This window comes from Alosa sapidissima, chromosome 5, assembly GCF_018492685.1.
Source record: "Alosa sapidissima isolate fAloSap1 chromosome 5, fAloSap1.pri, whole genome shotgun sequence".
Classification (NCBI taxonomy): Eukaryota; Metazoa; Chordata; class Actinopteri; order Clupeiformes; family Clupeidae; genus Alosa; species Alosa sapidissima.
This window is the reverse complement of record NC_055961.1, coordinates 23,369,994-23,392,523: the sequence shown is the minus strand read 5'-3', so window position 1 is coordinate 23,392,523 and position 22,530 is coordinate 23,369,994. Positions and strand designations below refer to the sequence as shown.

General features: G+C 40.8%; 3 protein-coding genes across 3 annotated transcripts; all 3 read left to right on the top strand.

The window, feature by feature from the left end:
- Nucleotides 1-1,245: 1,245 nt before the first annotated feature.
- Nucleotides 1,246-4,173, top strand: alkbh6 (alkB homolog 6). The gene is made up of 7 exons (XM_042091471.1): nucleotides 1,246-1,475; nucleotides 1,659-1,733; nucleotides 1,869-1,937; nucleotides 2,056-2,116; nucleotides 2,390-2,541; nucleotides 2,705-2,803; nucleotides 3,426-4,173. Exons 2-7 carry the CDS (start codon nucleotides 1,662-1,664, stop codon nucleotides 3,693-3,695), a joined length of 723 nt encoding a protein of 240 aa, XP_041947405.1. The 5' UTR covers nucleotides 1,246-1,475; nucleotides 1,659-1,661; the 3' UTR covers nucleotides 3,696-4,173.
- Nucleotides 4,174-6,026: 1,853 nt separating this feature from the next.
- capns1a (calpain, small subunit 1 a) lies at nucleotides 6,027-15,020 on the top strand. The gene is made up of 11 exons (XM_042091472.1): nucleotides 6,027-6,144; nucleotides 7,039-7,109; nucleotides 7,405-7,441; nucleotides 7,886-7,978; nucleotides 8,177-8,234; nucleotides 8,341-8,405; nucleotides 8,789-8,857; nucleotides 9,546-9,624; nucleotides 11,712-11,828; nucleotides 14,058-14,116; nucleotides 14,420-15,020. The coding sequence occupies exons 2-11, from the start codon at nucleotides 7,063-7,065 to the stop codon at nucleotides 14,444-14,446; spliced, it is 651 nt and encodes a 216-aa protein (XP_041947406.1). The 5' UTR covers nucleotides 6,027-6,144; nucleotides 7,039-7,062; the 3' UTR covers nucleotides 14,447-15,020.
- A 346-nt stretch (nucleotides 15,021-15,366) lies between these two features.
- On the top strand, nucleotides 15,367-21,710 carry zgc:153990 (uncharacterized protein LOC768125 homolog). Its single transcript, XM_042091470.1, has 5 exons — nucleotides 15,367-15,502; nucleotides 16,681-16,860; nucleotides 17,126-17,719; nucleotides 18,241-18,285; nucleotides 18,406-21,710. Exons 2-5 carry the CDS (start codon nucleotides 16,719-16,721, stop codon nucleotides 18,927-18,929), a joined length of 1,305 nt encoding a protein of 434 aa, XP_041947404.1. The 5' UTR covers nucleotides 15,367-15,502; nucleotides 16,681-16,718; the 3' UTR covers nucleotides 18,930-21,710.
- Nucleotides 21,711-22,530: the final 820 nt, after the last annotated feature.

Genomic DNA, 22,530 nt, shown 5'->3' with positions numbered 1-22,530 from the left:
AATGCCATATCAGATCCACAGCCAGCTTTCTTTCGTTGAAGCAACCATAAGGAGACAATCCAACAATAGCATGCCTATAAGAAACAGCATTAATATGTAAAGGAGCAGCAGCTCTTTTGGGAGAATGTAGCAGTGTTGTTGAATGCAATTGAGGATAAAGGGAGTGTCTCCTAGTCCATTCTTCAAGTTAATCCCCCCTCTCTCTCCCTCTCTCTCTCTCACTCCCTGAGATGGAGGATAATAAGAGATGCAATGATGATAAAAAATCATGTTGTCAGGGAGACAGGCTTGCCTTGTGGAGTGCTGCTTTTCAGAGGTAGATGTCACTGTGGTTGTATTCTTGTCACGATTCCATTGCTCTTCCTATTGAGCCACCCCTCAGCACAGATCTACGGCAGCCCAGGGCAGTCGCAGCAAATCTGCGCTAATGTCTTCCCTCCTTTTTTCCATCCAAATGAGGTTGACACATTACATGAAAATCATGACATGGACCTGGTTCTTGTTTCACAGTTTATAAGATCCAAAATCTGTCCAGGCAACATTTGCTCAATGGCACTGAGAGTGACTGATAGAAAGATGCAAGTTGATGAACAACTAGCAGAATGGATTGGGAATTACAGAATAGATTGGGAATCACAGTGGAAAAATTGTAAAATGGTTTTCTAAAGCCAATGTTTTATCCCAAGAATGAAAGTGAAATTGTTTAATCTGTACAGAAGTGACCTCTAACCAGTGCCCTTAATGTAAGTACCATTACAGCCTACTAAAATGGGGATATAGGTGTATTGAATGTGGTGCTGACATTTCCTGTGAGTGTTTCTGCAATTGTAGCCTAGGCTATTTTATAAAAAATGCAAAATGACAGCACTAAACCCAACGACAGTGTGTTATAAAATACAAAAGAGCAAATTGACATTCTGACATTCAAGTATTTTAACAGAAATAAATAAAGCAGAGTGAACAACGTATGTACCACTATTGGCTCCTTGGATCAATAGCCATTAATAAAGGTAAACCATTGAAGATGCGCTCTGCCTCTGGTGTAACCATGGCAACCTGCTTCCATAGCTGCAATGCTGATGCTGATGCTGAATTTGGTGGTGAAGAGGTGGGAAATCCAGCCTAACAAGTCAAATGATTAAAACAGATACACATGATAAATATAGACTCACGAACACATGCACATTTATTTTATATCTTGAATATAGCCTCGTCAGGAAAGACTAGGCTACAGACAGTCTATGCTACAGACAAAGAGAACGTTGTAGCCTAATGTGTGTTTCTACAATCCAGTTGCTCAGCGGTTTGCAACAACCAGCCCAGGCTACTTTAATTATATTCCATAGCTCTAGATGGCAGTACGTACGGTATAATCGAGAGCTGATCCCTATGCAACCAACGACAGACATGATACGACAGATTGGAGGTAACCTAACCGGTAGCAGGCTTGCGGCTTGTTGGCAAAAAACGAAAAGGTAGGCTATGCTGTTTGCACGGGAATAGTCTTATTAATATCCTGCTAGCGAGAAAGTCGTCTGAAATAAATGTAAGCCTACCTTATTGGACGGAGCCTGGATGCGTGTATGAGAAATGTCATGAGCCTTACAGAGTAGCATAGGCAGTTCTCTTGTTCATAGCCTATTTACTTTTTTTTCCAGGCAATGTTTACATCACCAAACATGGCATACCCATGTGAAATATCCAAGGAGTTGGGAGAGTACATTGTAACAAATGTAAGCGATTTTAATAAACCATTATGTGAGCTACGCTACGACATCTATTAGGCTAGTGTTTCATTTACCTATGATCACCTGTGCACGCATTTGTCTCTGTATTCACGCGCACGTGCACCCCTTTTCTATTTCTAGGCACCACCCACAGTATACTACATCCCAGATTTTATCACAGAAGTCGAAGAGCAGTATCTCTTACAAGAGGTGGAAACTAGCCCACGTCAACACAAAATAACTTTGTTTGCTGTACTTGCCATTGTAAAGAATGTGCGTAACGGATTCAAGATAACGCCATGTCCATCTCAATTCTTACATGCTCCAGGTGTACAAAGCTCCCAAACCTAAATGGACACAGTTGTCAGGAAGGAGGCTACAAAACTGGGGTGTGTATGTTTCTTAATGTTAATTTGTGTATGTAGGATGTAAAAATAACTTGTGTAGGCAGGATGTTAAAATGTGTAAGACAAGACTTGAATAAATTCCCTTCTTCAGTCGTGCAAGATGTGTTTTAAAATATGTTAAAATAAATCTGAACCTTCCATCATTTCAAGAAGCCTTATGGGACTTTCCCTAAACAAACACACACGGCAAAGTGTTGGCTTATAATGTATTTCTGCATTAGATTTACATTTATTCCTTTCCCTTATTATTTTCAGGTGGGCTGCCTCGCCCAAAGGGTATGCTTGCAGAGAAGCTCCCTGATTGGTTGCTGAAATACACAAACAGAATATCTGCCCTTGGCGCATTTGCTGGAAAGGCTGCTAATCATGTGCTAGTGAATGAATACACACAGGGGGAGGGCATTATGGTAACTACTGTCCTCATACTGTTGTTCACAACCCATCTTATGTTAATCCTCTTACTAATGACACTTCCTCATGGACTGTGTGATACTAGAATTAGAGTGATTGATGACATGTTTTTCTCTTTCCCTGTGTATTTCTCTATGATCTCTATGACCAATGTGTTAGCCACATGTGGATGGCCCTCTCTATCACCCCACTGTAACAACCATCAGCCTGGGCTCTCATACCCTCCTGGACTTCTACAGGCCCATTAGCCAGTGTGAGGTAAGCATGAGCAGAACGCCACAACAGACACACAGACAGACACACAGACACACAGACACACAGACACACAGACACACAGACAGACAGACAGACAGACACACACACACACACACACACATTTGCTTACTCAGTTAACACATAACCCAAGATGAATCGGGAGACGTTTGTTTCACTCCTGGCTCCCCTGATAACTATATAGCCATGTTCACCTGAGGATGTTTTTTTCTTTGCAATGCAATAAGTAAGCATTACTTGGCTAAAACAGGCAGTTATTGAATTGAACCGCTTAGCTTTCTCCTCCATGTACCGAAGATCGTCCATGCCAACATACTGCTTGGCAGGAAATAATGTTACTGTTGTCAGACAGGAGGAAAAAGACATTGTCAGCGCGCTCTGCATTTAGGCAAGAAGTACAGTCTGTATGATCAGTCCTCAGCAAACACAGCTATTTTTCAAATAGCTGTGTGGACTTTGTGGGTTGTGGAATCTGACAAATTGTCACAAAAAATTGTCCTGAGCCTATGAGTATACACTAAGCATCATACCTTAGGCTACGTTTGCTGGTGTATTTCTCTTTTGTCTTTAACTGTTCTCTCATTTCCTCCTGTTTCTCCACACTCAGATAGAGGGGCCCCAGACTGAGGAGAGCCGGTACCTGCTCTCCCTGCTGCTGCGGCCGCGGAGCCTGCTCATCCTGCAGGACGAGATGTATCAGCACCTGCTCCACGGCATCCAGAATGTCTGCCAGGACACATTGACGGAGAGGGTGGCAAACCTCTTCTCTGCGTTGGCCCAGCCCGGGGAGGCACTCACCAGAGGGACCAGGGTGTCCCTCACCATCCGCCATGTACCGAAGATCGTCCATGCCAACATACTGCTTGGCAGGAAATAATGTTACTGTTGTCAGACAGGAGGAAAAAGACATTGTCAGCGCGCTGTGCATTTAGGCAAGAAGTACAGTCTGTATGATCAGTCCTCAGCAAACACAGCTATTTTTCAAATAGCTGTGTGGACTTTGTGGGTTGTGGAATCTGACAAATTGTATCTAAGGAAAGGAAAGTGTGGGAAGAAAGCAGACATACAGTACATGATGTTAGCTGTTCCCAAACCTGTGTGGTGTGGCACCATTGATGACACTAATTTGTGAGACATCTAACTGGTAAGCTTTGTGAGAAAGCTTCAGGGACTGTGCGTGTGTGTGTGTGTGTGTGTGTGCGCCTGCTATTCCAGAACTGCGGTGTGTGTGTGTGTGTGTGTGCAATAGTATTGTCCAGTCATTGTTTTCAAGTAAAATGCTAATTGCTACATAATTCCAAACTCACCCTACTAATAACCAGTATAACTGTATTAAAATGCTTAACAAAAACGTATGTGACCAGTTTGTTTTAGACCTCTTAACATGCATGCATATCTGCCAATTGCTGGTAAAACTAGAACAGGTTTTACTTGAACATCTGCACTTGATGGTACTTCCTAGAATGCAAGCCAGAAGCAAATGTTTATATACATTTCACTTCTTGTCCTTATACAAATTAAGTACTGAGCTGGTCCTCAGAACCTTTTTTTTGGATTAAGGTTATTTATGTTTATGTCAACAACAAAAAAAATTAACCTTGCCTTAACCCTTAATCAGAAATTGTTCTAGCACTGGAATGAAGTGTACATTAATGAAGCAAACAGGGTTAGCTTGCTAGGTGCAAGGGCATGTCAGGAAGCTAGTAAAGCCGATCAACAAAGTTAAAGGCTAATGAATCAGACAAACAACATGTGAATATTTTGGACAAGGGGTGTTTAACTTTAGTCGTTTTAACTAAATTAGTCAACATTTTTGTTTACTAACAAGAATGTGCTGTGGCTCTCGATAGCTTGCTATTCTAAAACTACTGTGTGTGTGTGTGCGTGCAAACTGGTAAAACTAGAACAGGTTTTCTGCACTTGATGGTACAACCTTTTCCTAGAATGCATGCCAGAAGCAAATGTTTATTTCACTTATTGTCCTTATAAAAAGTACTGAGCTGGTCCTCAGGAACCTTTTTTTGGATAAAGGTTAGTTTATGGCAAAAAAAAAATGTAACCTTGCCTTAACCCTTAATCAGAAATTGTTCTAGCACTGGAATGAAGTGTACATGAATGTTAGTGGGAGTGTGCAATTTTATTTTCTGGCCATTGTTTAACACATAAAAATGCTTTCCCAAGCTGGCCTACTTATTGTAGAATAGCATACCAGTTTGTTTTAGACGTCTTAGATATGTGTGTTGGCCAAATATGCTTACAGGATAAACTAGAAAATGTTTTATTTAGATATATGTGGTGGTGACAGCAGGCAGCAGGCTTCTCATCAGAGGTGGACAGTAAACATACTTGATTTCTGTACTTAAGTATGATTTTTGAGTATCTGTACTTTACTTGAGTATTAATATTTTTGGAAACTTTTACTCCACTACATTTGAAAGACAAATACTGTACTTTTGACTCCACTACATTTGAAATCTGAGCATGAAGTAGGCTACTCGTTACTTTTAGCCACATTTGATCCCGCAAAAGATCATCTCTTGAAGTAAATTTTTTCAATAGTTTAATTTGAACTTGGCTGAATTGGCTGTGGTAATGATGGTGACAACAGATTAATCATCAGAACATCCTATAGCCTGGGAGAATCCAGACTGTTAGCAAATGAGATTTGTTGTGGTATGGTGTTAACCAGGCTATCCTCCGTGATCATTGCGAAATTGGAATGAAATTAATCGCCTGACATTCAACACATAGCTAGATCTTTAAATTATTAGCCTAAACGATAAATTATCATATTTGAGTTTTCTGGTTTTGTATTTGGCAGTGAAAATAGTTTAGATTTGTGAATAGAGAATAATGATTTCAATTATATTATTGCATCCATTTGAACAATTGCAAAGTTATGAAAATATAGGTGAAATGTTTGCTGGATGTAATGTCTCTTCAAGTCCTATGACCGACTTGATAAGATATGATAATAGGCCTACCCTATTAATGACCAAACATTACCTACATTCAAAAGGAGAAAGACTTGTAGCTACTTCTGGATTTTTGTATTTTTACGAACAATTACTTCTGTACTTCAACTCAAGAAAAAAATCTGATTTAGCAACTTTCACTTGTATTGGAGTAATATTTGACAAGGTGTAGCCTATCTATACTTTCGCTAAAGGAATTGTGTAGGCTACTTTGTCCACCCCTTCTCTAGAATGAATTCCGTGTTCGCAGATTCATTCCACACAGAATTGCTGATTCCTACACTTGAGTCAGTTAATGTGTAACAGCTACGTATTGCCAATGTGCAGCAGACGTCCTTTTCCTCCGCCCTGGTAAGTATCAAGCGTTCAAAGCGCAACATTATGTAGTTCAAAGTGGAATAGTATGTTAGAAGAGCAACTGTCCATATAGTCATACTGTTTACAGACATCTCGATAACATATATTTTATTGTTTAAGTGTCAATGGGATATGGCAATCCAGCAAGTCTAACATTAGTTAGCAAGATGGCTAACGACAGCCCTGAGAGAGAGATGATTATTATAGCTAACTAATTAGCATTAATACAACTGCTGGATACCTTGAAGGATGCAAACTCTGATTTTCTTTGTATTCTCGACCCTACTTTTCGCTGGTCGTCCTATTAATTAATTGACAGGTATGCGAATAATTTGAAGAAAACAGGGTTAGCTTGCTAGGGCATGTCAGGATGCTAGTAAAGCCGACCAACAAAGTTAAAGCCTAATGAATCAGACAAATAACATGTGAATATTTTGGACAAGGGGTGTTTAACTTTCGCCGTTTTAACTAAATTAGACAACATTTTGTTTACTAACAAGAATGCGCTGTTGCTTTCGATAGCTTGTTAATCCAGAACTGCGGTGCAAACTTGCGTCAGGCCTAATGTTAGTTGTAGGTCGACAAAACATTACACCGTCATATGCTATTTTATGTTCACCTATTGCCATTACAGTTCATATCAATTTCACTAATAATTAATATGTCATTGTTAAGACATTTACTTAAATAACGTTACATGTTTGTTTATTTAATGGTAGGTCTTTGGGTGGGACCCATTGGGGGGGGGAAATAGTTGTAGTGGGTGTGTCAGAATCCGCTACAACGCACAATACCATAAATTACGCCATCTAAGATTAAATAGATTTTCTGCCTTGCTGTACGTGAATACCTGTTTACTCTGTTGTTTCCTCTTGCTCTCGTTTTCAGATTCTGAATATAAGCCAGCTCAAGATGTTTCTTGCCAAAAGACTGATTGGAGGCATTCTGGATGTGGTCAGGTGAGCACTGAGCAGTGCATCAGATGCACATAGTATAATCAACTAGCTTGGCACAATTAGTGTATGTGGTGATGACACTGCACAAGTTTGTGTTTGATTACCCCACTCATGTAAATGTTTTTTTCCCCTTCCTTTTGTTCATGTTCATCTACATGCTAAACTAAACTGCTCATTTATCTATTGCATCTTAGTATAAGAATGTGCTACATATTTACTCTCTTATAATCTTACTAGCATTATGTCTCATAGTGAATGTTTGCATTTCTGAAGTACGTCATTCTTTGCTTTCTTACAGCAACATCGACCCAGCCCAGTTTGTACCCTCTGACCCTGTGAGTCATGACACACATTTCCTTACAGTTCGTGTTGCACTAGTTTTGTGGTTACTGATGAGATATGTAATTTAACAGAAAGGATTCAAGCCACTTTCAAAATGATGTTCCCTACTGACAGTAGAGCAGCACTGGAATCGGTTCAGTTAGATTATATTGTTGACAGTATTGGCTGAAATAATGTAAGTGTTCTTTTTAAATCAAAAGTGGCTTGATGCTTGATAAGGTGCATGGGAGTCCCTCAAAAGAAGCATTCAGTTTTTATGACATCTGTTTTTAGGGATTTTCTCCCTATGGTGAAGCCTTTTAATTACTGGGAACTTTAAAGCCAAAGAGGATTCCTCATCTGAGAGATCCTCTCTTTTAGGTCCATGCAGAACCAGTGTTTTATAAGGGTGTATTGTACAGTATATGAGTGGAAGATGACATTTTTGTTTCCCTAAGCCTCCTGTGCGTAGGCCCCACGCATACGCAGATCAGTATGAGAGCGACGAGGAGAAGCAGTTCCGCAAAGTGTTTCAGCAGCTCGCTGGGGATGTGAGTATATGAACACCTCTTCAATTGCCAAAAATGGCATTCACTCAAGGAAACGCTTGTCTTAGTCAATAGTTTTAATGTACTGCTATTAGTTTTACTTACTGTAGCCTTCTGCTTCATAGTGAATTCATCACTGTTACTCACATGCTCTGAATTATGAAAGCATTTCATGGTTGAAATGTTCTTGTCCCTGTGTAGGATATGGAGGTTAGCCCCACTGAACTGATGAACATCCTCAACAGAATCATTTCCAAACGTAATCAAACTTCATGATCACGATTATGTTTGATTGGTGTGGTCTGATTTGATTTGGTTCCGCTGAAATCAGATGTTGATTTTTATTTTATTTTATGATTCCACAGATCAAGGCCTGAAGACAGATGGCTTCAGTATAGAGTCCTGCAGGAGTATGGTGGCTGTTATGGATGTATCCTATATTGTGTGTGATAAGTCTGTGTGAGAAAGAGATCATGTATCCCTGACATACTACATAATATTCAGTTGAGAAATACGTGCTCAAGTATAGTTTATTTTTAGTTTAGTTTAATTACTAGTGACAATTTGTTGATACATGACTTTAAAATTATTTTTAGAATCAAATTATTTTACTCTGTCGGGTGGGTATGCAGTGCATTCCTATTGTAAGCCTTGCATTTGACACTAATGTTCATTCTAGCAAACTAATGGTGAATGTGAATTCTGACCTTTTGTCTTGTTGACATGTCTGTCAGTCAGCACATTTGAATGTCCTATGTGAGAAATTTGCATGTAACACAAGAGAGAAGCAACGGACCCTTAACCCGCCTGCAGAGCGATAGCACTGGCAAGCTGGGCTTCCATGAGTTCAAACACCTGTGGAACAACATCAAGAAATGGCAGGTGGGCTCCTCAACAGCGGCACTACACACTTGCAAGCCTCCTCCAGAGTAGTTCTTGCTTTTGCATTCACAGTACAGTATATCAGCCGTTTTTATTCAGTCAATTCACTCTTCATTATTGATGAGATACACTATGCACGGGTATCATACTGTACTGCAGTGTGAGTTACGTTTCTACTGAGAAGGGGGTAGAAAATGAAAGTGTAGGCCTTCTGTCAGATCCTTCCTGCTGTTTCATCAGCCAGCACTGACGTCACACAGAGCCCGGGCTTGTGCTCATTACCATCAGCTTGTGTGCAGTCAATATCGATGGAGAACAGTATTGATGTGTCAGTAAAACCAACTCAGGAGTCTGTGAGGATCTAAGGAGAAGCATGAGCAATGAACGTGTGACTCCGGTATCAATGAGTCCTGTATGAAGTGGTTTCTGATGCTTTCTTGAGAAAGTTGTTTTGGCATGAGATTATAAAGTGGAGAGAATATAAGAAATCAGTTTTTTTTTTGTACTGCGTTGTTCTCAGCAAGCATCGTGGGACCCATTATAGATGGTTGATATTATTCTAACAGCTTTTGCATGAATTAATAAAGGTGTAATATCTGGTTTGTTAGAACATTGGACAGTGTGTTCGATATTCTTTTCATTGATACCACAAACGAGTCTTTCTCTCTGTCTCCCACTCTCTGTATAGGGTGTGTACAAGCAGTATGACGCAGATGGCTCTGGGATGATTGGTGCAGATGAGCTGCCAAATGCATTCAGGGCTGCAGGTAGGAGAGACCGAGGATAAGCCTTGACATGCCAAATATTACGGGAACATTCAAAAGCTGTGCTTTTTATCAGTGGATGGATGTAACTAGTGTGTGTTAGTTTAAGGCCTATTGTGATTGTATTTTGGGAGCAGGTCACCACTGGGGGATTTGGGAATTCATATAGATAGATGGGTAAGATGGTTCATAATTGGCTGATGAGCTGCTAGGTCCTGATTTGTTTTTTTGTATTAGACAACCTACATGAAATACCAACTATACATGAACAAAGCAGCCTCATCAGTCTTATTATGCCTCCGCTTCGGTGGTCGCCGTGGCTGAAAGCATTATGTTTTCGTACATACGTTTCGTACATACATCTGTTCATCCAAATCTCATGAACTTGATATCTCAAGAACGCCTCCAGGCACGTGCTTCAAATTTGGTATGAATGTTCTGATTACTGATGAAATGATTAGATTTTAGAGGTCAAAGTTCAAGGTCACTGTGACCACATAAGTCCCATTTTTGTGAACGCTATATCTCAAGAATGCCATAAGGCATGTGCTTCAAATTTAATATCAATATTTACTTGGACTCTAAAATGGAAGTCATTTGATTTTTGAGATCAAAATTAAAGGTCACTGTGACCACTTCTATGTCCATTTCTTGTGAACATTATATCTCAAGAATGCATTTTTCAGATTCGGTATGAACGTTCACTTGTACTAAAAGATCATCTGGTTAGATTCCTTTCACCTCAATAATCTCTATGTTACATGCCTCGCCACACAAATATCTGTCAACCAGAAATTCTCGGCTGCATGGAGGCATACCACCATCCACAGCAATGCAATAATTCTAGCTGATATAGTCTAGACTATGAAGGTCCAGCAATTACTGTGCCTCAGCTTAAAGGGATATTCCACCATTTGGGAATTACACTCATTTTCCACCCCCCCCTTGAGTTAAACAATTGATTTTTACCTTTCTCCAGCTCATCCAGCAGTTTTCTGAGTCTGGCGATACCACTTTTAGCTCCAGCCTAGCATAGATCATTGAATCGGATTAGACCAGTAGCATCTCGCCTGCTAGCATCACATTTAAAAGTGACTAAGATTTTCGGTAATTTTCCTATTTAAAACTTGTCTCCTCTCAAGTTAGACAGTGTAAAAAGACCAACAGAAAATCACACCATGGGCGCAGAAGCACAATGATATCATGCCGCACCTGAAAATAGTCCCTGTAGGCTAACTTCCAGCAACAAGGTTGAGCTGCAGCAGACGAATTGGTTAGTGACTGGATTATTACACCTGAATGAGAGTATAGCTCCATGTCAAATCAGCCTAGAATATCGCCACGTTTCATTTTCCGTTGGTCTGATTACACTTTCTAACTTGAGAGGAGACAAGTTTTAAATAGGAAAATTACCGGAAATCGTAGTCACTTTTAAACGTGATGCTAGCAAAAGAGATGCTAATGGTCTAATCCGATTCAATGATCTATGCTAGGCTAAAAGTGGTATCGCCAGACTCCGAGAACGGCTGAAGGAACTGGAGAAAAGTAAAAATCAATTGTTTAACTCAAGGGGAGGTGGAAAATGAGTATAATTCCCCAAATGGTGGAATATCCCTTTAAAGCAAAACAGCTACTGAAAGCAAAGTAAAGAATGCAGGAGATTTCAGAACTAACACATCTGCTTACAGCTTAGCTATAGTGCTAAATTGTATGAAGATGAGTAATTAGTAATAAAGTACATGTTTTAGCATATGGGTGCAGCAGTAGGTATGCAGTGCACACTTTGTGTCTAGCTCTACCTTGACACAAATACACAGGTTAATTTACAACAGTGTAATAATTTATTTATTATTGTGATGTACCCTTGTAATAAAACTACTGAGCAGTATGGTATCCAAGTATGGCCTGTCACGACATGGAATTATGCAAAAAGTGTGTGCATATTGTTGTTTATCCAATGGTTTTGCATAACATGAGTGGTGTGCATATTTAATTTCATATATTCAGGTATTTCAGGGATGCTGTCTAGTTTCTGGTATCCCTGCAGTCCTTTCTTCAGAGTCGTGTTTAATTGCTGCTCTTTTCCTCAGGTTTCCCTCTAAATGACCAGCTCTTTGACATGATCATCCGTCGCTACAGTGACGAAAGTGGAAACATGGACTTTGACAACTATATCGGATGCCTGGTGCGACTAGATGCCATGTGCCGTAAGTGAGACAACCCACACACACATACAGATACTCACACACACATACAAACATATTCTCTAACCCTGAAACAAAGTTGAGGCTTCTGTGCCATTACCTCTGGTGGGAGGGGTGGGTCGAAAACAATCCAAGTATTGGCCTCCAAGTCAGAGAATTAGCCTATATCAGCGGACATCTAATATGTCTTGGGTAGCTCTCTCTCTCTCTCATCTCTCTCTGCACCTTAATAAAGTTCCCAAGGCCTTTGGGAATAAGCCCAACAGCCCCACAATATCACAGCCCCTCCACCATAGTTCTCATTAGGCATGTTTTTTTTTGTTCAGTAGTTATTCTTCTATGTACGCCAAACCCACCTAAAGCGCAATTTTCATTTCATCTGACAAAAGACCACAATTCCAGACAAAGTCACTGTACCATTCAGCAACTCCTGCCATTTACATTTGTAATTAAATTACTGAAAAGGCTTTTACCTGGCATGCCCTCTAAATAATCTATAAGCAGAGAGGTCACTTTTGAAGATTTGGGGGACTTGGTGAAGATGATGCCTTTTTCTGTAACTCTCCAACAGTGGTTATTATGGAATTGTTTTCCTCTCTTGCCATCCTCCATACTGTGCGTGGGGGCAAGATAACCATGGGTCTTTGTACAAGCATGTTTGTCACATTTCCAGTTGATTAGAACCTTTTAATTATTGTTTTAACTGTAAATATGGGCATTTTCAACAAAGTACTTTATAACCAACAAAGTTTTTATAACCATTTACTGATTTACAAATGTTAACACACTTTCTTTTTATTTAAATTTAGTGTATTCTCTTGTCTTTCCCATGTTGAAAAATGACTAGGCGATTTAGACTCTGTCACCTTATTTTCATACCTTTGTGAAAAAGAAAGTCATGAACTACCTCTGAAAGTTAACAGACACTCTGATTAACCTAAATAAGTGCCAATAATTGTGAGCAACGTGTTTTTATTAAAACTATTTATTTCTTTATGAGATTTTCCTTTTTCTCAGAATAAATTTGCTTCCCTTAAAGGTTGGATTTGTCCTCACTGTTTTCATTGTGAGATGACAATAAATCACCAAAATATATATATATATTTTTTCATACCTGTTTTTAGTCAACTTTACCAAAGGTGCCAATAATTCTGGAGGGTACTGTAATATATATGGTAATTACATCATGTACCATAGTCCATCTACTGGCACCTATCTAGCATTGCTAAATTAGCTAAATAGCTGTTGTTTCGGACGTTGGTGAAAGTAACTGACCAACTAGTTTGCCTCTATGGCAGCTCCCTCCTCTATTACCAACAGTGGTACTGTTAGGGCTGAGCTACACCAGGCGCGTAACTGAAGTGTTCCGTTAGCGTTGCGTCTGCTGCAACAATTAGCTTCCATTATAATCAATGGAAGTAGCTACACCAGACGTGACAGTGGGGCGTACGTTCGAAAAAAATAGACCATTCATCTAAAATGGATTTTATGCGTCGTGAACGGAACGCTTCAGTTACGCGCCTGGTGTAGCTCATACCTTACAGCTAACATAAATACAAAAGGCTGGCAGTAATAAAGGTCCTTCATCCTTACTGAATATGTTGTATTGCCAAAGCTGAATTGTGTACAGCAGCGGAGCTGTTTCTCAGTTTTGGCAGGAGAATTCGGGCAACTACAACAAACATGCAACACTAACTGTGGTAGCAAAGATAAAAAGAGAAGTCAGTGGAATACAGTCACTATGGGGAAACGAGAAAATTGTCGAGCCTAGGCTACTACATGGTGTAAATGTCAACTACTGTAGATAGAATTCAAAGCTTTACACATTTGCTCCCTTTGGTTTATTTCCCCTGAATATGATGTTCATTATATGTATTGTGTACATGTCTGCCTCCAGTGTTTTGTTTTTAAATATGCTGCAAGATCTGTGATTTATGTGCTGTTACAACCACGATTATTTCTACATCACTGTCTCAGTTTTAACACAGCACACTTTCACTTTTCTTAACAAACAAGTTATTGTACAGCCTGTTTCCTGCTTTCCACAGCTGGTGCTGTGCAGCAAGTTTAAATCCCCCTCCTGCAGCCTGCAAATTCATTATGTATGCGACTGAGGTCCAATTTGAATTCCCACAACCTGGGAATAACTCTTGTTGACCCGTTGAATTGACTATTAGGGTCATATATCAGACCAAGCTCCTTTCCACTTCTCATTCTTTCTCTATCTCTCAGGTGCCTTCAAAACCCTGGACAAGGACAACAATGGCACCATTAAAGTCAACGTACAAGAGGTAAGCACTTCCTCACTGAGGGGATTTTGCCCTTCAGATATTCATGTCTGTTTAATGGACGCCACCAATTTCCTAGAGGCAAATAATAACATGATGTAATCCTCAAAATAAATTACAATTTCTTCACGTTTTGCAATCAAACTAAAATCAATTTCACTAAGTCTTGTCCAATTATACTAAAGATATAATTGTTTATGTTTTTCATTTGTAGTTTATATTGATCACTATACTACATATGGAAATGTTTATTTTGTCGTGGAATTACAAGTGTCCTACTGCCTCCACTCCCCCCTCTCTCTTCAGTGGCTTCAGTTGACAATGTACTCCTGAATACAGAAGACGCCAATAAATGGAGAAATGTTTTGTTTGCACTGCACAGCCCTCAACCCCAATCCACATTCTCAAGGCTTCTCCAGCACAGAATGTTGCTCCAATATGGCTCTGCTGCATTCACCTGCATGTTGTTTTTTTGCCTTCCTCTATATACTTTGTTTTTAGTACTTGTTTTATGCACTTTGTCTTAACTGGTTTGCTTCATGTGGAATGCTGTATTCTAGATAGCAGCAGATCATTAGGGCCTCTAAGTAGCTGTACCAATCAGGGACGGTATCTGTATTAACAGGTTCCATCTGATGTAATTAGCGTGCACAATTACATCCTACGTACGTACACAATTCTGTTTACAGACATACTCACCCTCAGATACGCACACACATACACATGCACGCGCACACACACACACACACACACACACTAAAGTACAAAGTGCCATTGCTGCATGGAGCCAGTAGGTGTCGATAGACCAGCCATACAAGAATGTGGTAACATTTGCCATGGGTCACAAAATTCTGTCACTGTTGTTAATGCTCATATTTTATACCAAATAAAACAGTCATTATCGTGAGTGTGTGGATAGTCATTTCAGCCTTCAGTCTTGGAATATCTAATAGCTTTGTTTATAATCAATTTAACTTTCACCAACCTGTCATTATTTCAAGTTTAATGTTATGTTTGTGGAATTCATTTATCTTTGATGGTATTGAGTGATAGCTTGAAACTTGACAAGAGGTTATAACATTGTGCTTTGTCTTGTAGTAACAAATGTAATAAAATCAGTGAGATTGGTGGGTGGGAGAGAGCTGTGTGGTAGCTACCTCAGTATCTCAGTACCTCAGCTACCACCTAACCTCTCAGTAAGAAGGTGGGGGAGAAGACAAACAGCGCCTCGACTCGAAGGTAGTGGCCATAGTCGGTACTACAGCATCATCCAGCAACATGGACGGAGGAAAGGCACACGGAGTCTGCGCAACGTTGCTACACCCGACTGTACGAAGTTTCTGGATATCCGTCCGCAGCACAAGGAACACGAAAAGCTCCGTATTGAAGGTACACTCACGGTGCTTAACGATCATTTAGATCACTTTATTATGTCTTGACAGTTAGTGGATGTTTCCTGACTTTAGGCTGTACACTTGAGGAGTCTACGTACATGTGCGTTCCGGGTTTAATGACAGTGGGTAGGTAGGTAGGTAGCTAGTAGCTAGCTAACGCTTGCTTTGTGCCATTCTACCAGAACTAGGGCAACGACGAAGATATCGAAAGCCAATCGTAATCATGAGCATGCGAGTACAATTGCGTCGTTGTACTGCGTGTTTGGCAGACAAACATACCGATATCATTGCATTCGCCGATGAAGCAATCAATTTTCAATGTTCACGTGAATTATTTTTTTAAAATACATTGCTAATATTAATGATAGCTAGCATTAATGTTAGCTAAGTTACTAGCTATCCATTACCATATTAATGATAGCTAATATTAACGATAGCTAGCATTAATGTTAGCAAAGTTACTAGCTATCCATTACCATTATGGAAATCCACCAGTGGTCCTTTTTTCAAACACTAAAGGCATACAGAGGATGAATAGGTTGACTAGTGCACATGGTCAAAGCATGCACAGAAACGATGTGGTACATAGGAACATATTAAGATGTAACAGTTAACTCTGTCCTGCTGAACCATCATCAGTGCAGAAAATGTTCGATTAGTGATAGAAACTAGAGTTAGCTCGCATTAGTCTATACATAACACGTTAGCACCAGATCAAAATTAATCTAATGTAAACGTTACCATCATAGCCTACTGGAAGATGTAGCTCGCTTGTCGGAGGGGGGAAAATGCATCTCTGATAAAGTGGGCGTGCTCAGTTGTATCATACAACTCACGAAGTCTGTCCATTGGTGAAACATAGGAATCTGCACCATTTCGCCAAATGTAATTACTGTACCTGTGGTGAATCGTATTATTACAGACTACATATTTGCACATGTATCTGTCAGTACATCTCCGTCTCCACATTTCAATCACCCACTCTCTCTGTGTGTGTATTTGAGTGGGATTGTGTGGTGTGTTTGTACAGACATATTGTGTCTTGAAATACCACATGTTAATGTTAAAAGTCCACCACACATTTTTATTTTCAATTAAATATGATGTATTTTTGTCATAATTAAGGCAGGCTTTTAGTCCTAAACTGTCTTTTTAATTGATGTGTCCACACAGGACTATTCTATAGGTCTGTGTCAGTTTGATGGGGGAGGATGACATCCTCTACATCACCGCCAGTTTTTATCGACAAGGATGGTGTGGCCGTGCGCTTCAAAAAAAGGAAAGCTCGCTTCACTTTCAGTGAGGTGCACATCCTCCTGGATGAGGTCCGCAAGAACCGCCACATTGTTGTTGGTGGGTGCTCAAAGTTACTTTGATTTAATGAGAAATGCTAAAAACATGGTCTGTCATGCACTCATGCATACACTTTGTACAAAGCTTGCAGTGAATGAAATACATACTTATACATACATAAATACATACATTTGCCATATGTCCTATTTTGTGTTGTCATGTGTTTAATTGTTTGCATGCATGCATGCATTGAACCTCAAATGTAAGATGGTGGACTAAAGAATCTGCCAAGTAATAAAATGTGACAAACATATGATTTCCCCAGGCAAGTTTAACTATGGTGTGCCGTCATCTGTGAAGAAACGCACCTGGGCGGAGATCACCGCTCGCATCAATGAGATCGGCGAGTGTGAGCGCGAGGTCACAGAGGTCATCAAGAAGTGGTCAGACATGAAGTGTGACACCAAGCGCAAAGTGGCAGGCATCCGCTCAAGGGTCACAAGCTTGCCAAAGAGGCGCTTCCTGCGCGAGTTCACTCCCACAGAGAACATCATCTGCAATATCTTAGAGTTGGACAACAAGCAGGGTGGACAACGGCCCAGTAACAGTAGCAACGGAAATGGCAACAGTGCGGCAATCGGTTTGGGTGAGGAAGAGGACGGGCCAGGGGAGGATGACGATGATATGGACATGGACATAGCGGGGATGGGCTCCCTGCACTGCTCACCTGAAGCAGGGGAAGGGGACAGAGGGGTGGGTACAAGTGCCCTGGACTCACCCTCCACCATGCCACCCCCATTTGAAACATCTGCATCCACATCTGTGCCTTCCACTTCCTCCATGACTACGCCACCGCCACCACCACTGCCAGGTTCAAAAGACGACAACACTGAAGGCAATTCTTTATTTGATAGCTCTGGTGAGTGGTTGCGTTTTACAGTGGCCCCAGTTTTTCCCAAGTTTATCTCTGTGATTGCCTGTGAAGCTTTTTTCTCTCTTCTTGCTCCTGGTTTGTAATGAGGCTTTAGTTGTGATTAGCTGTAAGCACACCAAAGATCTCTAACATGTCTCTGTTCATCCATAAAGAACACTGGTCTCTTTAATTTCTTGCCGACAAGCTTTTCATCCTCAGAGCTTTCACTGATATAACTGCCAGATATTCTCTACCTTTTAAGCATACCAGGGGAACCAGTTTGGCAAAAAGTTTCACATCATCACAGGAATGCTAACGACCACACAGACACCATTAGGGAAGAGGCATTTTTTTACCAAAGCTGTGAACTTGGCAAATGTCAGTACCCTTGGATACCTGGCTAATAACTAGACAGTAAAGCAAAGTGGTTTCAGTCACTTTGGGCTAATATTTTAACATGCTGTATTGTCCATGGACACATAGAGTACATGATTGGATGATTAGATATTCTATCTTCTTCATTTCAGGAGATACGTCGTTTGAAATGAGTTTTGAAATGCCTTTTACAGAAGGTGAGTAGCACAGACTTTTTGAAGGTATCTTGCTGACAATTTCATATTGATGGGTGATAGTAACACAGTAACACCTAACACACCACATCTCCTGTCCTGTTCCTTTCTTTACCCCTTCAGACAGTAACCAGCAGGCGGACTTGGAAGATGACCAGGCCAACACCTCACGCCTGTCCACTTCAACCCCAACTCCCACTGCCAGTGCCAGTGCCAACAACAACAACAGCAACACTAGCGTTGGGGCCGTGCACCGCTCCGAGACGTCCCTTTTCCCCCCTCCCTCTTCCTCTTCGACAGTTCCTCCTCCTCCTCAACCTCCGACCTCTGCGCCCTCCCTCAGCGTCCGACCTGCCGACCGGGACCGCGCGGGCGGTGGCAGTGCCGTGGCCGTGTGCGGCATGGACGTGAGCCGGGCGGCGGTGATGAGCGTGGAGGAGCAGCACATGAGCAACGCGCTGCTGGAGACGGTGTCGCGCTCGCTGGAGCTGCTGGCCGAGTCGGTGCAGCAGCTGGCCGAGACGCAGCAGGAGTTCATGAGCGAGTCGCTGCGGCTGCAGCGCGACACCGTGCAGGTGCTGCGCGACTTCGCCAGCGGCGCCATGACGCTCATGCACGACAAACTCAACGGTCGGCCCGCGCTGTAGCCACGGCAACCTGACTCTGTGCCAACTAATGGTTTCCTGAGCGAAGGTGCTCATTCCAGACAGAAGGTGTCCAATACTACAGAACCGGCAACCCCCCAACAGGCTTCATGGATGGTGACAGCACTCGTCCACAACAAACTGAAACCAAGGAAACCATAACCGTCATCACCTTCCCACCTTAGCAACATGTTCCATATTGCTAGGATGGCTCAGAATTGTCCATGTTTGACTCTGGCTGCCTTGAGTGTGGACGACAGGTATATCAGCAAAGAGACGAGAGCTCAGTGGACTGCACTAGACGGCTAACATGAACCAGCTCAGTGGACTGCTAGCACTGTTACTGCCTGAGCAGCTTGTTCCAAGGACTGCGGGATCCATAGCAACCGCCTCACCCCTCAACAGTGTCACTGCCTGGTTCAATGGCATGCTGGCACTGTAGCTGTGAGACATGCTCTAGCTACAACATTGGTGGACATTGGTGACTGACTGTGATGCAGGACCTATAGCACCAAGCCTGGCTCTGCCACACCACAGCTTCAGTGTTCATGTGGTCTGGGAACCCTTGTTTGTAGTTTTCTACCTCGTAGTGAAGTCAATGGCTGATCATACAGACTGGGCTGGTTAATCTGTCTTCAGCAACTACCATAAGCAGTTAGGAGAAATTGCAACATGTTTTTCACGCAAGCACCTTTCAGCTCAGTGTCTAAGGGTGTTATCCCTGTGGTATGAGTACGACTGATCTTTTCTTTGATCAAGATTCAGTTGAATTCTTTGATCTGTTGCTTTTATGTGATGTGTTGTATAGCTTTTTTAGTTTTTACTGTGGAAGATTTTAACTTTGAACTGATTTTATAACTATTCATTAATTTGTCCCTATCAAATCAAATCCTCATCAAGGCCAAGGACTATATTCTGCTGTATTATAAACAGCACTTCTATGAATAATCCAATGGACCTGATAGGCAGGCTGTTTTAAACCAAGGGTTTCCAGACTTTAAGTCTCAAAACTAAGAATTGTGTTTGAACACAAAGTTCTCAAGGTATAAGTTGTCAGCATCTGGCTGTATAACCACAGCAAGTCTCTGTAAAAGGTCATGGGGAGGCCAGACTTAGTGGTTTTCTATCATTAAAGCCACACGAGCTTCAGTGAATGTTAAGGCAGGTTCAGTTAGCTTTGGGGCCCAGTGTGTAGAGTAGCAGACTGTTACCTCCTGTATGACCCAGACCCTTATTCTTGTCATTGTCTTGTAAGAACGAAAGTGGCCTCTCGAATTATGAAAGTGAAAGAAATTTTATCTTAAGGTTTGTGTGGTCTTTTTATTGACTCTTCATTTTGTCATTTTCACACGGTGTAGGATCAGTGTCTGTAATGGAATATAAATAACCAAAAATATCATTTTTGTCTGGTTATTTGCTTTTGAACAATAGAGATTCAGGCACATTGTTTTTTTTATCACATAACACGGGAATTCATTTCTGTGTGGATTGTTAAAAGATATCAGTATGAGCTTGCAGTCACATAAATGTTTGAAGTATGGCTGCTCTTAACTCAGTAAAATGTTTCAGTGTTGACACTGTGTCAATCACTTATTGAATGAATAAGAAGTACAAAAATTGAACCCTTTCATTTTACTGCTGGCATCATATCACAGAATCATGATATACTGAACACTGATGTTAAAACTGCTCTGTTTAAATGCCTATCATGTGGCTACAAATGTAGATGGTTCACTGCAGGTTTACAGTTGACAGATTATCAGGTGCTCAGTGATTGCTAGAGGGTTAAGGGAATTCAAGTTCTAATCCAGTGTTGGATTGCTGCTGTCTCTGTTCACAGGTGTGGTTCACCCAGGTGAACATAATGCACCGGTATGTCAAATGGACTTGTCTGCACAGAAGAATACTACTGAACTTTTGGAAATAACCGATACAGTATGTGAAGCTCAAACCTGTATATATGTTTTATTGGAATTATTGTGTCTTCTGGAAATCATTCTAGTGAGTTTTGTTTTGTTAATTTATATTGCCCTCTAGTGGACATTGGTACACTTGCAAATCACAGCTCCTATTGCGTATGGACACTCTCAAATGACACATGAAGCACAAGAAATTATTGCCCATTTGGTACTATCCAAGGTTACTTTAAATGTTTTGTTTGTATTTTGATTGGGAAGGACAGTGAAGGTTTCACTAGCATATCCCCAGTGTTATCTTGATTTCTAATGGGCCTAAAATTCACTCTAGGTGTCATTGCCACAGTGAAATGCCCTTGAAATAAACTTCAGAGGCCCACTTTAAATAATTTACTGCTGATACAAAGATGTTTAAAATCATAGTGAAATTGTGTGTAACATGCATGCACAGAACAATCAAAGCCTTTATATGTAATAAGACAAAGAGTGTTTAAAAACAGCAGTGGTAGATTATTCTATCATTGGTTTGGTATTAAAGGCCTAATAAGCTATGACTTATTATATCATGGACAGAATTTTACATTACAAAAACGGTGTAAAGGAAAGCATTTGGTCAGCTTTTGTCATTGGCTTTTGTTACACATTATCGATTGACCAACAGTATGGTTGATATTGCATGACTTGGAGTTTGGCTGAAGCCTGTGTGGAAGAATTGACAACAATATACCTGTTATGTCACTGACAGGTTATTACAGTTTAGGCCAAGTAAGCATTTTCTTTAAATTGATACAAACCAGCAAATTGTCTTACACAGAAGGTGAAAAGCTATAGAAATGCTAAATAAATATCACTTTATTTTTTACGGTTATTGCAATTGAGTTTGGGGATGGTGTTCTAAAAAATAAATTGCCATTTGACCTTATGTTATTAGGTTGTTAGAGTTGACCACTCAGCACATCAAAATATAAACCTTGTGACAAGCCACACTGAAACATTCAGACTTCAGTTGACATTCACACATCAATTTCATTGAAGCTGGAAAGATTTTCCTTCAGAAATCAAGCGTGGCTGATGATAGAGTGCTTGATATTGCTCACCTGATGGAGAATTACTGAACGTGTCCTCCGTTTCCTGACAGAGCACTCTGACCAATGATTTTAGAATGGAGCACTAGAATCTAGTCTACCTATAGTTATCCATCTAATTATGTTTACCAAGTTCAGGCTGTGAGGGTCTGGAACTAGCTCATTACGAGGATCAGTCATCCTGGAAACATTTTGAAATGCATCATGTCGGCTACGAGTGCTGGCTAGAGATTATGCACACACTGTTCCTGTGGCATGTCACTATGGCAACCATTAAAGCTGCTTGAGCAAAACAAATGCTTTTTTAACCGAAGGAAGACATTGGCACTATGTTGCTTGTCATACAACCTATTTAATGCTTATTTATCTTTGTATAACCCTTTTTACATTCATGTGAAATTTCATCTTAGTCTCTGTGCGGGTGTTTGCAGATATGAGCAATATGCGCATGCTGGCCTCATTCCAACCTTAGATTAGTCTCTGTTGTGTCACACTTAGGTGCTGCATGGTGCGGTACGTAGATGATGGACACGTACATCCACCCTCCTCTCAAAGCAGAGGGGGCTTTGGGGAATTGGGCTGAGCTTCAAATCAGATCTCTAC